Source organism: Mobula hypostoma, chromosome 27 (assembly GCF_963921235.1).
Source record: "Mobula hypostoma chromosome 27, sMobHyp1.1, whole genome shotgun sequence".
Lineage (NCBI taxonomy): Eukaryota > Metazoa > Chordata > Chondrichthyes > Myliobatiformes > Myliobatidae > Mobula > Mobula hypostoma.
The window spans coordinates 21,264,420-21,281,119 of NC_086123.1; the positions used below are offsets into that span (position 1 = coordinate 21,264,420).

The 16,700-nt window shown below is 44.2% G+C and overlaps 1 protein-coding gene across 8 annotated transcripts in view; it reads left to right on the plus strand.

Annotated features, from left to right (window-relative positions):
* cux2b (cut-like homeobox 2b) overlaps window positions 1–16,700 on the plus strand; it is a 351,466-nt gene that overhangs the window by 281,881 nt on the left and 52,885 nt on the right. For all 8 annotated transcript variants that reach the window (XM_063034539.1, XM_063034536.1, XM_063034537.1 and 5 more), the window contains 2 exons: window positions 8,139–8,187; window positions 13,616–13,714. In XM_063034539.1, the coding sequence (XP_062890609.1) occupies window positions 8,139–8,187; window positions 13,616–13,714 (148 nt within the window). The remainder of the gene's footprint in view (window positions 1–8,138; window positions 8,188–13,615; window positions 13,715–16,700) is intronic.

Here is a 16,700-nt window from a genome sequence, read left to right on the forward strand (position 1 = left end):
TTTCTCTCTACTCTTTCAACCTTGTTTGAATCTTTCCTGTAGGTAGGTGACCTACAGGAAAATGTTGTTACTTTAGCTGCAGTTAATGAGCCCTGTGATTTACCACCTTTTGGCTGGATGTTCAGAATCATTTCTTTATGGGGTGGTTACTTCCCCAGTATCCACCGTCGAATTATGTGTTGTTAACAAACAATATATATTAGCAGTATTAATGTTATACTTATATCAATCCAAGAGAAAATATTAATAGCAGTCTATTTAAAAATCGGCAAAAATAGAGAATTCATAAAACAGTTCACACCCAATTTTTGGGTTGCTCTCTGAGCCATTACAGAACACTAATGAATGTTACTATAGCTGAAATGGCCACTTAGAATCTGTTGTGAAATTAATGTGCTATGCTGTACTGTGTTCACTGTTGGTATCCTAACTTAGGTGGAGATTTGCCCGTGGTTACAAAAGTTCACCAAGTTTATTCTCCGTAGTTTAATGGCCTGGAGTTCTTTTATTGAGTGAACTAAATGGATTTCGTTACTCCATTTAAATTCTTGTCAGCCTCTTAAGGTAGGGTTTGAGGGGCTGTTTTCCCATCTGGAGACCCAGGAGCCGGGGATGACTAGTCTCAAAATGGCTTAGGATTGAAATGGGAAAGGTTGTGAATCCTTGGGAATTTAAATCCCAGGATCCTGTGCATGCTCAGTCTCCGAGTGTGTTTTAAGATTTGAGACCAATGGATATTTGGATTCAAGTAGAACCAGTTGATGTGGGCTTAGAGTTGGAAAGTGAAATAGAAGGTTAACTAGATCATTTTTGAGAGGTAGGGACTGCAAAGCCTGATCTTATTCACATTATTGTAACAGTAACTATGAAAGCTACATGACTGAATGAATGCTGGCAATAGGTGTGACATACATTCAAGATTTATTGCAGTGTCATTTCCTGTGACAAATCCTATATCCGTCTAAATGATGTGCTACCCAGTTAGCATCGTCGTACATACATTTTCGGTGGAGGCCAAGAGGGAGTTGCATTGCAAGTAACAAAATGAAAACAAAAGTGGGAGAAACAAAACTTAGTTCAACGAGGACCTGATCACCTTCGATGTGCATCTGCTGCCCATCCTATAGAGCAGGGGTAAGACTGGTGTGGTGAGCGGAGGCCGAGGAACCCAATGTACAAAACTACTTGGGCAATTTTGAGCTGTATTTTCTTTTTGCCCTCAGCAAATTACCTGTTCTAATTAAGGAGCTGATTGGAAATTAGCAGCTAAGCTCAGGACGCGACATTCTGTGCGTTATAATTAAATGTCACTTATTATTTTAATAAAATACAGTCTATTGGGATATCAGATTTAACAGAAACAACAGGTCAGTGGTGCTTTCAATAATCGGAAGTCAGTGCTGCAGCTCTGTCGCCCAATTACAGGACTGGCCAGCATATCATATTAAAAGTCTTTGCCTGGAATGTGCTGCCTGGTATGGTGGTAGAGGCAAATACATTAGAGGTCTTTAAGAGACGTTTAGATAGGCACATGGAAGCTGGAGGGATACAGACATTGTGTATGTAGGAGGGATTTCCAAATTTCCCTCGGGATTAATAAAGTATATCTATCTATCTATCTATTGGGGTCTGGGGGCTTTTGATTGGCTTTTTAGCTGGTTCAGCACCACATTGTGGGCCGAGTGGCCTGTTTCTGTGCCAAACTGTTCTATGTTCTATGCTCTCTACTAGCTGGTCAACGAATAGAGGTACGTAGCAATGTATGAAGCTCTGTGGTGGTGTGGCCAGGTTTGATCGGAGTACCCTGCTTGTGCAGCACAGTTGGATCAGTAGGAGGGAACTCTGTGTTTAATAATCTTTGTGTTTGACTGCTGCAATGTTTAGATCAGAACAAGAAGAAAAGGCGTTTAATATGTTGACCCCACATGCCTACAAGCGATCGCACTCAGCATGTTTTATTTCTGGTTGCGTCAGGAACATTGTAGTTTAGCTTTTGCAGGGCGAAATTAATTGGACAGAAAACTGCAGGTGCTGCAAGCACTGCCTTAAGCAGATATACTTCCAGCGCACGAGTTTCGTGTTGTAGGAGGATAGGGGTGGGAAGACTAGCAGGGGAATGAAGATGAGATCACACATTGAATGAGAGGCTGTCTTTGTAGCCTAAAGATGGTATGTAAAACGAAAGGGAAAAAAGGAATGGTAGAAAAAAGAAGCCGATATTGAGGTGGGCGGGGGATTGTAAGAGATGTCGGGGTATATGAACTCATCCGTTGAAAGATGACTGGAGGAAAATACAGGAAGTTTTCTGTCCTTTGAAAGTAGCTGCACTTTCACAAGGTATTAGTTTTCTGCTGCTGATGCATTTAGAAATTACTGAACAATGGAAATTGTCCAAACTTCCTGAACTAGTTTGGGTCTGGAGATTGTTCTCCTAATCCTCGAGTGGAGAGAATTAATGAGCATCTATTAACAAATGGGGCTGAAAATGCTAATGTGTGAAATTGGGCTGTAAAATAAAATATTTTAATTAACAGTTGCAGCACGGCTATAAATAGTGTAAGCATAACTGGTGTTTTCTGTTTTTGATGTTTAGTTTTTTAACTGTTAAACTGACCAGGAGTGAACTCCCGCTTTTTGACATCCAGGGCACACAAGTCTGGCTTTCCATTGCAGAATTAAGGGGCTGGACGTGCAGGGTAGCGGCAGTTTATTTCCTCAAGTTCAGGCTCACTTAAGTAGTTATGCTGAGTTCCCTGACCAAAGCTTCCACTGCTAGTTGTGGGTAGGAATTGGTGTCAGTGGTGGTCGTCCGTCGTGTCCGACGATGACGGGAAACCTTGTTCGGGAGAGTTTAAAGTGGAGAAGCCGCTGAACTTGGGCAGCTCCACTCTCTCCACCTTGGAAGTCCGGCTCCATAGGTACGAACAGGCGTCACAAACTGGGGTCTTCCTTGGTTGCGGTCGACGCCCGTCACACCTGCTCTACCTTGCCGAGCCCCCCCACTCTCCGCGGAGCGTTGCAGAACCGCCTTCCTGGCGGTTGGATCTCACAGTAGATCTCATCCGCCCAGTCCGCCAAAGCCGACTTCACATGCTAGGACAGGCGTGTCCCCCATCTCACGGGGATATGAGGCCCACCTGCTGCTCTCACCTGGTTTAGCCCGCCGGTTGAAGCAGTGTACTGGGGTGTGGTTGCCGTCACGTTCAAACAGCTACTTGGAGCCACAGGTGAGAGCTGAGTGTCCGGTGGGGACCAAAGGTGAGTGAATGGACGTGACAAGCCCCCTCACCAGAAGGGCTACCCCTCCCAGGACATCCCATACACCCAAAGGTTCTACTGTATGTCAGTAACTTCTTAAAAATGCAAAACAGGGTAAAATCCGAAGGATATAAAGTTAGAGCGGTAAAACTAACTTGTAAGTTTATCATAATTGAGTTTTCTGCCTTTACCATGGCGACGTGGGGGTTGGGAGAAAGGATGTTGGCTTCAAAGCTTCCATCAAAGTCAAGGTCATTCAGAATAAAAGTGGAAGTAAAGTGAGCAAAGGGGGCAGGTTCTAGTTTGGGGCTGGCCACGTGGAGGGGTTGCTGCAGGTGGTGAGAGAGGGAAGGTTTTGCCCTGATTCGGAGACCAAGACAAAGGTCCAGAGAGCAGGATGTCTGACAGGAGGTGTGGCCTGGTGAAGGGCTCTGTTCAATGGACAAAGCTTGGGGGCAGGCGCCTGCGATGGTGGCACTCCTGAAAGATCTTGCCAGTTTCCGATTGTCCAGTAGCACCGTGTATCCTGAAGGTAGCACATGGCAAGAAAGCACCGGTTTGTTGGTTTACTTATTTATTGAGGTACAGGGCAGAGTTGGCCTTTCAACCCACGCTACCCAGCAATCTCCTGATTTAACCCTTGCCTAGCCACAGGACTGTGGGAAGAGACCTAGAGTACCCGGAGGAAACCCACTCGGTCACAGGGAGATCGCACAAACTCCTTACATTGGCAGTGGGAATCCCGGTTTTACAGTTCTTCCAAAGGTAGAATGTCCACCCAAAATTCAACATATATATCCAGTCTTGATTGGCACACCAAAAACCACAGGAAAGAATTGGGATCAAGGTGGAATAATGTGGAAATCAAGCAGGGTTTTAAACATCCTGGATGGTGTTGAGATTCTTATATGGTTGTTAATGTTTGCATGCAGACTGTTGCTGGTTCTATATCATCTCCCTGTGGAGGCATCTTTCAGTCTTCACCACTTTCAGCCGTGAGCTTGTGCAGTCAGAGACCGGGCAAGATACCTCAGCAGACATCCCACCCTGCAAAAACTCATTTCAGGGAAGTAGCACCATCAATTTGCGGGAGACTCCCGGAACTTCCGGGAGAGGTGGGATGTCTGCAATAGAGTAGCTCCTTAGCAGCCAGCCAGCTAGTTTAAATAATGTTAGCGATGCTAATGAACGAATGACACCTGTTAAACTCACCTCAACACGTCTTTTACAGTCTTTACCCACCATGGGCAATAGAAAAGTCACTGTTGCAAACAGTGCAGCGAGCAACACTGTCATTATTTTTGACCCCTATTAGGCAGGGGTACACCTTAGTGTAGTATGGGGTGACGTTCGTTTTATAATTTCTTTTTTTGGAGCACTCTGCCATGGCGCGTGTGCGTTCTCTCTCTCTCTCTTTCTCTCTCCCCCTCCCCCTCCCCCTCCCCTCTCCTCTCCTCCTCTCCCTCCCCTCCCCTCTCCACCTCTCCCCTCTCCTCCTCTCCCTCCCTCTCCTCCTCCCTCCCCTCCCTCCCCTCCTCTCCCTCCTCTCCCTCCCCTCCCTCCCCTCTCCCTCCCCTCCCTCCCCTCCCTCCCCTCCCTCCTCTCTCCCTCCTCTCTCCCTCCCCTCTCCCTCCCCTCTCCCTCCCCCTTCCCTCCCCTTCCCTCCCCCTTCCCTCCCCCTCCCTCCCCCCTCCCTCCCCCCTCCCTCCCCCCTCCCTCCCCTCTCCCTCCCCTCTCCCTCCCCTCTCCCTCCCCTCTCCCTCCCCTCTCCCTCCCCTCCCCCTCCCCATCTCTATCTCTCTCTCTCTCTCTCTCTATCTATCTCTCTCTATCTATCTCTATCTCTATCTCTATCTATATATATATCGATTTCCGGGATATTGTATATAATTTGCGGGCATCAGTGAGCCACTATCAATATGCGGGAGACTCCCGGAACTTCCGGGAGAGGTGGGATGTCTGCCTCTGGAACTGACCTGAGTGGATGTTGGTCTTGAGCAGGTCACTGGTTGATTACTTACTTACTGCCCGTTATGCCACTGGCGTTTAGGGCAGCAATGAAGGTCCTCCATCTCTGGTGGTGTTCTGGGCTTCCTTCATCATGTCAGTAGCTTCCTCTTGGTCAGTCACGCAAGTCCCGGGTGGAGACTCAGGAACACTGTCGCACTCAGATGTAGAAGGATTCTCTGCTGCTCTTTCTGTAACAGTTTCGTTTGACCGGCCCTGAGCTGAACCCCTTAAACCTGGAGGACTGATGGACCACTCTTAGTCTGGCCTCTACCCTTTAACCTGTTTGGCATGGGTGACCCTACCAAGAGCCAAAGTACAAATCCCTGACTCCAGCCAACGTAGCTCTCCAAGTCATTGAGGCACACAAGCCTCCAAACCCTACGACAAGGTTGTGGCCCTCTTTGGGGGCACTGGTTAATATTTGCACAGTAATTGCTCGTAGATCATTGGCAGCTCTTTCATCACTTTACAGTTCTGATGAAGATTCCTAAAACTAATAAGCTTCTTGGGATTTATTCGCAGCAGAAAATAAACACAGCCCCAAGTCAAAAACATGAGCAGAATAGAATAACTTTTTAAAAGATTAGCACAAATCCAGTTATTTGCAAAAGATCAGGAATGTTTCTCAATTGGTTTTACCAAGTGCTGTACTTGAGTTTGACATTTAGCAAATTCAGGTGAATTGATCAACTGTTTAGGAACTGCAAAATTTACACTATCAAACTAATGTGAAACAACTAATGTAGTTGGCTTGTTTAGTTAAATGTTTTTCTTACATATGATAAATTATAGGTAGAAATAGGTTGTTAAAATCTTAAGCATACACAGAAAGCAGGCAATTTTAATTTTTATTTTAGAGATGCAGCATGGTAAGAAACTTTTATTTATTTATTTATCTATCTATCTATGTATTAATTATAGAGCTACAGCACAGAATAGCCCCTTCCAGTCCTTCCAGCTGCATCGCCCAGCACTCCCCCGATTTAATCCAAGTCTAATCATGGACAATTTACAATGAGCAATTAACCTCTGACGTGGTACGTCTTTGGACTGTGAGAGGAAACTGGAGCACCCGGAGGGAAACCCACGGGGTCACGAGGAAATGTTAAAAACTCCTTACAGGCAGAGGTGGGAATTGAACCCGGAAAGCGCTGTGCTAACCACTGCCCGACTGATGAAAGAAGGTAGGCTGCGTGCAGCCCAGCGGGCCTGCGTGGCCCGATGTGACCAACTAACCTACTAACCCGTACGCCTTTGAAACATGGAAGGGAAACTGGAGCACCCGGAGGAAACCCACGCAGTCCCAGGGCGGACGTGCAAACTCCTTACGGACAGTGGCGGGAATTGAACCCGCGACTTTGGCGGTCTAATAGTGTAATTGGCATTGTGAAAGAAGCAGGCAAAAGTGTAGGGTGCGGCCCTTAAATATAGCACCAGCTGTTTGCATTGAGTAAATACCAAAAGTAGCAACTTGCCTGTTCACTGACGACGTCATTGATGCTGGCATTGACACTTCCTGTTTCTCTGTTCAAATATCAGTAATCATTTTCAGATTCTTGGGCCCCCTGGGTTTCAGTAAATATATAACCTTGACTAAGAAGGGAAACCACCTCACCTTTTAGGCTCTCTAAGTGCTGTTTTTGTTTATTGATGGTGCTCAGTCAGGGTGTGGGGTAATGTAATGGTTGGAAACGTGCGTAACTCGCGACCACCAATATTCATTTGGGGTTCTCTTTAAGAGGCTGGTCTGACATTAGATGAGATTAGGAGAACACTCAGTCCTCTTTTATTGTCATTTAGAAATGCATACATGCATTAAGAAATGATACAATGTTTCTCCGGAGTGATATCACAGAAAACGGGACAAACCAAAGACTAACACTGACAGAACCACATAATTATAACATATAGTTCCAGCAGTGCAAAGCAATACCATAATTCGATGAAGAACAAACCATGATGACGTAATTAGGTGAAGTTTTTTTAACGGCGCTTTTTGTTCTATGTTTGGTTGGCAGTACAGGAGCTGTTACGGTTTCTCTTAAACTTAGACGCCTCCGCCATTTTATTCATGAGAACCAACAGGAGCAGTTTCCTTGGTTTCATTCTGGCCGAACATTTCGATAGCTCCAGGCACGGGGATCGGACATGCATTCCGTTTGGGGAAACTTTACACGGAATCAAATCTGCCAAGAGCTTGGGAATAATGGAATAGGTTTTCATGTGTAATTCAACTTGACCATCAGATAAACAGGAGAAGAAAATTGAATTGGGGGCCAATTTCCTACTTGAATCAATTCTCTATTTGTTGTAACACCAGCTGATTTTGTATGCATGTGTCAAAGATCTATAGTAATAACAGAGATCTGAATGTCCGTGTTTTCATTTTTGTTATGATTTACAGTATGCCAGGTATCAGACGTAGCTACCTGCAGCTTCATTTAACGTTGAGCAGTGTCATCGAAGGCAGAATACAAGTGAAACCACTGCTTTCCTCTGTTACCAATGTGACTTAATATACACTGTAACACGATTCCAGGTGCTTCAGAACATACTGTTGATACAATTGAAATTCCCAATGGTGCATAGCACATTACGTTTTTAAATTGCAATTCTCACGAAATGTACAACAACATGCAAGTTGATTTAACCATATTAAGAATTGTTCCTCGAAACTGAACTACATTTCCTAAAAATTTCTGGTACTTCAGTGGCCCTGGCATCAGCGTTTGCCTGGCTAGCACTATTGCAAAGTGTAGCATCGTAGGTGTGAATCAACTGCGGCAGTAAGTAATGAGTTGCTATTTTACAGCCTTTTCACATGATTGTAGGTTGTTTCCTGTCAAACTGACGTTTTGCATCTATTTTAGGGCAGATGAAGTTGGGATGATCATGACCAATTTAGAGAAAGCTAATCAGGTAAGAAACAGAATCCAGTTTGTAGAGAAAAAAATATCAAGTATGTAAGATTCTATTTTAAAAGGAATGCGCCTAAGAAATTCAAGAGATTCTGCAAATGCTGGAAATCCAAGGTAACACGTGTACGCACACACAAAATACTGGAGGAACTCAGCAGGTCAGACAGCCCTGATGAAGGGTCTCAACCTGAAATCGGGAGCGCAGAGTATGCAAGGCCCTTAGTATTATCAAGGATCCCACCCATCCATCCAGCATCCTCTTTGACTTTCTACCTTCAGGCAGGAGACTCCGATGCAGAAAGACAAGAACTGTTAGGGTGGCAATCAGTTCCTTCCCTCAGGCCATTAGGCTTCTGAACTCCCTGCTGCATTGCATTCAAAGTGTCACTGGTTAATCTGTTCTGTATCCTACATTATTTAATTTATGCACTTTACTTTGTTTATCTATGCGTAATTCATCTGTAGATTTTGTCTTTGCTTTCCCAAGTTATTGTGTCTTAAAGACGCAAACACGAGGAAATTTGCAGATGCTGGAATTTCAAGCAACACACATAAAAATTGTTGGTGAACGCAGCAGGCCAGGCAGCATCTCTAGAGATACTCTTCCTAGAAATGCTGCCTGGCCTGCTGTGTTCACCAGCAACTTTTATGTGTGTTATTGTGTCTTATGTGTTTTGTGGTGCTTTGCACCCTGGTTTGGAGGAACGTTGTCTCATTTGATGGCATACAAGTACATGCTGTAGCTAAATGACAATAACCTTGACTTGAAACGTTCCATCAATGTTGCCTGACCTGCTGAGTTCCTCCAGAGTGTTTTGTGCGTGTGTGTGTGTTACTCTGCAAAATAAAATGGTATAATTTATTGATTAATTAAATCTCGTGGGTATTTGCATAATGCAGCTTTATGCATTAGTTTTGCATGTTTACAGTTGCTAACTGGTGTTATAAATATCAGGGGATTGCAATGTTGTGTATTGCTGCACGATGTGGAAAAGAGCGGCAGTATTTCTGTACTGTTGGAAATGGCCCTAATGAAAATGGTGATCGGCAATTAACTTGACATGAGGTTAAGTTGCTGTTCTTATGAAATTATACCCTGCTCTGTACTGAAGACCCGATTTTACCTACAGCCCTAAAAGAGCTTTAGAATCCATCATAAAACTGGTCCATCTGGTGGCAAAACAACAAATCACAACCGATGGCTTTTATTTGACACACGTACATCAAAACGTGCTGTTTGTGTCAGTGACCAACGCAGTCCGAGGGCGTGCTGGCAGCAGCCCACAAGTGTCTCCACGCTCCCAGTGCCAGTGTAGCATGCCCACAACTTGACAGGCCTAACCAGTACACCTTTGGAACGCGGGAGGAAACCCACGTGGTCACGGGGAGACCGTACAAATTCCTTCCAGACAGCGGCAGGAGCCGAACCCCAGTGTGTGGCTGGAGCTGTAAAACTACACTACTGAGGAGATGTCTAGGATACCATGCTCGGGGGGCGGAGGGGGTGCGAAGGGAGTTTAGGGATTTGCGACCAGAAGTGTCCCACTAAGGGTAAAGAGACACCCCCTGCATAGCAACCAGTCTCCCCCTGCATAGCAACCAGTCTCCCCACAGGAAGCACGTGGCTGGTGACACCGGACAGGTTTGTTTTTAGCCCTGAGGAGCTTTGGACCACATGTCTAGCATCACCATGAGCACCTTTCTTTCCCAGCAACCTGATACTTTCCAACGCTTGGGACTGAATACTCTTGAGCTGGCCAGCCTGTCAGTATCACGAGTTTTCCCCGTCCATTTCAACCAACGTCCTCGTGCCCTTTTGACTAGCGTCGCTCCCATTTAAACAACGAGTCAACTTGACCAATTTCGAATAATATCTCCACCGCCATATCCCCCCCGCACCCCCCAGCAGTCTCCAGTCCTTAGATCGCATATACTCCTCCAATTCAGGTATTTGTTGATCCACCTCCGCTTTAAGCATGCAATCTATGGCAACCATCCCTTCAATTGTTAAGGCCCTAACTTTGAGATTCTGCCAGGAAGCCTCTTGAGATGTTCCTGGATATTGAATTATGTTGCTATCAGATACTAGTGGCTGCAGAGCTTATACCATTAAAGTTGCCTTTTACTGCTCCTAATCAGACCCCATCCACCAGCTTTCCGAGCAACAGGTTATTTGTTATGGGTACCTCCGGCCTGCAATGTGCCATGTGGGTTCCCAGCCTGGGGTTCGTGGACCCTTTGCTTAATGGTATTGGTCCATGACACAAATAAAAAGGTGGGGAACCCTTTTCGCTGGACAGGGAGCTCCAGGAAGCTCTTCAGTCTGACTTGTAGGATGCAAGCCGTTTGTATGTAAATCCATGGAGGCTCCATCAAATTGTCTCCCACCAGAAAACCTGCTTTTCCAGCCTCCCCCATTGATTTATCTGTCTGCCCTCCTGATGCCATCTTTTCAACCTTCAGCAGTTTTGTTTTACACACCTAGAATGTTTGGCAGAAATATTTGAAGAAACTTTTTTAAAAAATAACTATTTCCAGCCTTTGAGATTGACCTTCAGCTCCTAGAAATTCTGGCAACCCTGATTTCACTGTGTGGCATCGCAGTGAAATCCCTTAATTTTCGACTCTGAAGTCCCCTGATATAGTCCTGCCCAGAGAGGTGACTGGAAGCAGAGAATACTGTCTAATATGTGTAGTGTTATTAACACAGTCCCCACCCTGCTCTCATGACTATACCTATGCCCCACATGAAACCACCACAGTGGGCTTCACAGCTCTACAGGTGAGAAGACAGCTGAAACGTCTCAACCCAAGCAAGGCTGCAGGACCGGATGGTGTCAGTACCAGGGTGCTCAAAGCCTGTGCCCCTCAGCTATGTGTTCTTGGCCATGTATTCAACCTGAGCCTGAGGCTCCGGAGGGTTCCTGTATTGTGGAAGACGTCCTGCCTCGTCCCTGTGCCGAAGATGCCGCGCCCCAGCGGCCTCAATGACTACAGACCGGTGGCATTGACCTCCCACATCATGAAGACCCTGGAGAGACTTGTTCTGGAGCTGCTCCGACCTATGGTTAGGCCACACTTAGATCCCCTCCAGTTCACCTACCAGCCCCGACTAGGAGTTGAGGATGCCATCATCTTCCTGCTGAACCGTGTCTACGCCCACCTGGACAAGCCAGCGAGCACTGTAAGGGTCATGTTTTTTGACTTCTCTAGTGCGTTCAACACCATCCACCCTGCTCTGCTGGGGGAGAAGCTGACAGCGATGCAGGTGGATGCTTTCCTGATATCATGGATTCTTGATTACCTGACTGGCAGACCACTGTACGTGTGCTTGCAACACTGTGTGTCCGACAGAGTGATCAGCAGCACTGGGGCTCCACAGGGGACTGTCTTGTATCCCTTTCTCTTCACCATTTACACCTCGGACTTCAACTACTGCACAGAGTCTTGTCATCTTCAGAAGTTTTCTGATGACTCTGCCATAGTTGGATGCATCAGCAAGGGAGATGAGGCTGAGTACAGGGCTATGGTAGGAAACTTTGTCACATGGTATGAACAGAATTATCTGCAGCTTAATGTGAAAAAGACTAAGGAGCAGGTGGTAGACCTGAGAAGAGCTAAGGTACCGGTGACCCCTGTTTCCATCCAGGGGGTCAGTGTGGACATGGTGGAGGATTACAAATACCTGGGGATACGAATTGACAATAAACTGGACTGGTCAAAGAACACTGAGGCTGTCTACAAGAGGGGTCAGAGCCGTCTCTATTTCCTGAGGTCCTTTAACATCTTCCGGACGATGCTGAGGATGTTCTACGAGTCTGTGGTGGCCAGTGCGATCATGTTTGCTGTTGTGTACTGGGGCAGCAGGCTGAGGGTAGCAGACACCAACAGAATCAACAAACTCATTCGTAAGGCCAGTGATGTTGTGTGGATGGAACTGGGCTCTCTGACGGTGGTGTCTGAAAAGAGGATGCTGTCTAAGTTGCATGCCATCTTGGTCAATGTCTCCCATCCACTGCATAATGTACTGGGTGGGCACAGGAGTACATTCAGCCAGAGACTCATTCCACCGAGATGCAGCACAGAGCGTCATAGGAAGTCATTCCTGCCTGTGGCCATCAAACTTTACAACTCCTCCCTTGGAGGGTCAGACACCCTGAGCCAATAGACTGGTCCTGGACTTATTTCATAATTTACTGGCATAATTTAGATATTACTATTTAACTATTTATGGTTCTATTACTCTATTATTTATGGAGCAACTGTAACGAAAACCAATTTCCCCCGGGATTAATAAAGTATGACTATGACTATGTACTCCAAGATCACCAAATCTCAGTGGATCCTGAGAACCTCTGTATGGCTTCCAGTTGCGTTATTTTGATTTGCTGAGATTGCTAAAGCTTTACTTTTGTGCGGGTGGGCCCGCAGCGAGAGACACTCTTATAGTAAAAGTATGCAGCATTAATACTAATGGTTGCAACATAGCAATTAGTAAGCAGAACTGTGACTGAAGTAGAACTTTAATTGAACGTCTTCAAAGAACCGGTAACTGTTCTGAAGAGCTTGGGAGCTGGTGATTAAATCTCATCTGCATTCTAAGTAGTTAGGAATAATCAAGACTTCGGGCCTACTCTGGGTTGCTCCAGGGTTCGGATCGGAGTACTCAATTTTTGGTTAGGGTTGTCCGCTTCAATTGTTTGCATGATTTGTATTTTTCTTCTTCCTCTTGCGTGTTGGATGTTGATCTTTTTTCCTCTTGTTTAATTGGGTTCTTTCGGGTTTCTTGCTTTGTGTACCTATGAGCAAAAAAAAATCTCAACCTTGTATAATTTATATATTCTTTGATAATAAATGTACTTTGAACTTTAAATAATCCAGTTGGATAACTTTCTCTGAGATGTAACATTTACGTGTTCCCAATTAAGTAAAATACGTGGATGCACATTGATAAAATACTTTAGTTGAATTCTTGATTTCCACATTGAACCAAATTGAATAACTTTGCTCATTTACATTTATCATGATATTGCACAGCAGTATCTTCTATTTGATGGATGGTAGTGTGAATTTTTATCTAACTGTCACTTACTAAATGATAAATGTTTGCAATACAATGTACAAGCTTGTGCTTTGGTTTTGATCTTTCAAGTACCCCGAACCCTCAGCTGGTACTCCACCTTAATGTGTATAATTAGCGCATCAAGAGAGGCATTTGAGCTTCTATTTGAACTTTCCTAAAGTATAAAATCCAATAGTTCAAAGCCCACTGCAAATTATGTACTAGACGGTTGTTTTCAGTTCTGGTCCAGAATTAATTTATAACTGAGGCCAATAAGCAAGCAGAATAAACACGAAAATGAGAAGTGAAGAATCACAGACGAACTGTGATGTTGGAATTCAGTTTTTAACATTTTTGTCTGTTTTAGAGGGCTGAAGCTGCTCAGAGGGAAGTGGAGAGTCTCCGGGAACAGTCTGTGAATTGCTCCATTCATTTGGCCTGTCGTTCTCCACGGATTGGTGCAGTGGTAAGGATCTGGGAGTGAAGGAGAATTATTGGTGACTAGCAGCCTGTGTGGATTCAGAGCACACGAAGACGCTGCCCGACTGCCCAACTTGAGGAAATAAATTTTTGAAAAGCACAAAAGGCCAAAGTAAAATTTATTATCACCACATGCAACCAGGGACTCTTTTTCCTGCAGGCATACTTAGCAAATCTACAAAACAGTAACTGTAAACTGGATCAATGAACAACAAACTGTGCGAATACAAATATAAATACACAGCATGAAATAATGAGGGCAGGAAATAACAAGATAAAGAGCACTTAAAATTAGACCGTCAGTTGTGGGAACACCAGAAATAGAATGAGTGTAGTTATCTTCTTTTGTTCAAGAGCCTGGTGGTTGAGAGGTAGCAACTGTTCTTGAGCCTCATGGTGCGAGTCCCGGGGCTTCTGTACCTTCTACCTGATGGCAGCAGCGAGAAAAGAGCATGGCCTGGGTGGTGAGGATCTTTGATGGTGGATTGCTGCTTATCTCCAGCAACGTTTCCTGTAGATGTGCTCAATGGTTGGGAGGGCTTTCAGAGTGTCTTGTGGCAGAACTGATAATTAAACTTTAAAGCAGTGGGATACTTGAATACTGAATGAAAGAGAATTTTAGCTCACCGAAAGAGGTTGGTACTTGTTGGAGTGTCATGTGAGGTCGTGAGTCCTTGGAGTGGGTATCCTCCAGGAGTCAATTATTCCTCGCACATACATTGGAAGTTTAGCTTCAGAAAAATAAAACTATTCTAAACAAAACTGTGTAAAGAATCTATAATACAGTACAATACTGCTTACAAAAATTTTAAAAGAGTGTCCGGGGGGTGGGGGGTGCGAGGTGTGGTTTGAAGTATATAGTTTGCACAACAACTCAGCCTACTGCCGAAATCTTCAAACCCTACGAGCAGGTAAATAGCAGATTTAGAAATCTTCAAACCCTACAGGCAGGTAAGTGGCAGATTTAGGGCTTCCACCCGTGTGGGAGGAAGCGGCCGATGTAGGAAATCATCGTGGGTCAGCAGTAAAGATGGAAATCCAGAAATCACTTAAGAAACAATTAGATGACAAAATGGGGTGTGGGGAAGGAGGCAACTGTAGGAAGCACGGATAAAACTGCATGACCTTGGTCATGCTGTCTCAGGCTTGATCTTGTAGGCCAGTTCTGTTCTTCCAGATAATCTGTTTGATGGTAGATGTCAGAAGCTGGAACTTGTTATCTGATATATCTGATTTGAGTTAAATAATGTGATTTGAAACACAATAGTAGCTTTTTTCTTTTGTTGGGTCTTTGAACTTCCCATGTGTTTAAGGCTTTACAGCTGGATTTTTTTCTCTTTGTCACGTATCATTGCTTTTTTTGTGATGTTTGCAAGATGTTGTTCTAAATTTAAATGCTTGGTATTTTTGAGGCATTTTTGTATCATCACCAAAGCTTTATCAAAACATTTACAGAGAAATGGAAAACTGGCGTGGTGCAGCTCATGGAAAGGAAATGTACACGATAGTGGTTAAGCTCTCCATTATCACAGATCCACAAAGTGGTCTGTCTTTTAAAAGCTGAGGCAATAATATGGTGCTTTGACTTTAAGTTACTTGCCCGTGGTATTTTTTTCAAGACTAAATATCCGACTGAAAACCAATGCAACTCTGCACATGTGCTATAAGTAGACTGCTTTATTGGAATTCATCATCAGGCCAAAAGAGGAAAAAGTGCGAGTAACATGTTCAATTCAATTCGCTTTATTTTCCATGAGGAACTTTGTGCAGTGGTAAGGGCTACATCACAGAACTTAAGATACACAACACCACACTGCATATATAGTTAAACACGATAAAATACTCACAATGGATAATAAATACTAGAAATTAATGCAGGGAATTTAAAATACAAATACACATACTAAAACTGACTCTTTTTACTGTCAAAGGTGCTGTGCATACTATATATTCAAAATACTTTATACTTTATTGTCGCCAAACAATTGGTACTAGAACGTACAATCATCACAGCGATATTTGATTCTGCGCTTCCCGCTCCCTGGGTTACAAATATTAAATATTAAAAATGTTAAAAACAGTAAAAATTAGTAAATATTAAAAATTTAAATTATAAATCATAAATAGAAAATAGAAAAATGGAAAGTAAGGTAGTGCAAAAAAACCGAGAGGCAGGTCCGGATATTTGGAGGATACTTAGGGTACGGCCCAGATCTGGGTCAGGATCCGTTCAGCAGTCTTATCGCAGTTGGAAAGAAGCTGGAAATTGGGGGTTGAGAAGGTGGATGCAGGAAGGCACAAAACTGGATAAGGCTCTTCTGGTGCTGATGGGCAGGGACCTGTAGCAGCGTTCAGATGGCAAGAGAGTGTAGTATACGTGAAGTGTATGTGTAATGTCCTGTACTGTTCGTTGATGTCCTTTATTGTCCGTCTCTTATGGATGCTGCTGAGAGATTCTTGTTCCTGACCAATGATCTTGCTGCTTATTCTGACAACTCTGTTGGGTGGGCTGAGGTTGGCAGTGCTCATTGCTGCGAACCATGCCGTGAGGTTGTAGGTTAATACTGAGTCAAAGTAGTATTTATAAAATGTCCCGAGAATCGATGGCTGGACCTGAAGTTTTTGCGTCTTCCTAAGGAAAAATAGCCATTAAAATTCCAGTTAGCATGGCCCTGTAACTAAGCTGATTTTAGTTACAGTATAAACTCTAAAACATCATGTTTGCAATATAGACTGTGGTATCAGATTGGTATCAATGACCACATTTCATTCACATCAAAGCATACTGTGGAATAAAAGCCAAAGCTGACTCTCAATAAACGAAGCCTTTTTCTCTGGTGCTGAATAACCTAACACAATGCATTTCTGTTTGCTTTAACAATTAAATTCTTTGACTGGTGTTTCTAAACTTAACCCTGACATTCAATAAACCCACTACGTTGTTTCTTCATTAATTTCACTTACTTAAAAAT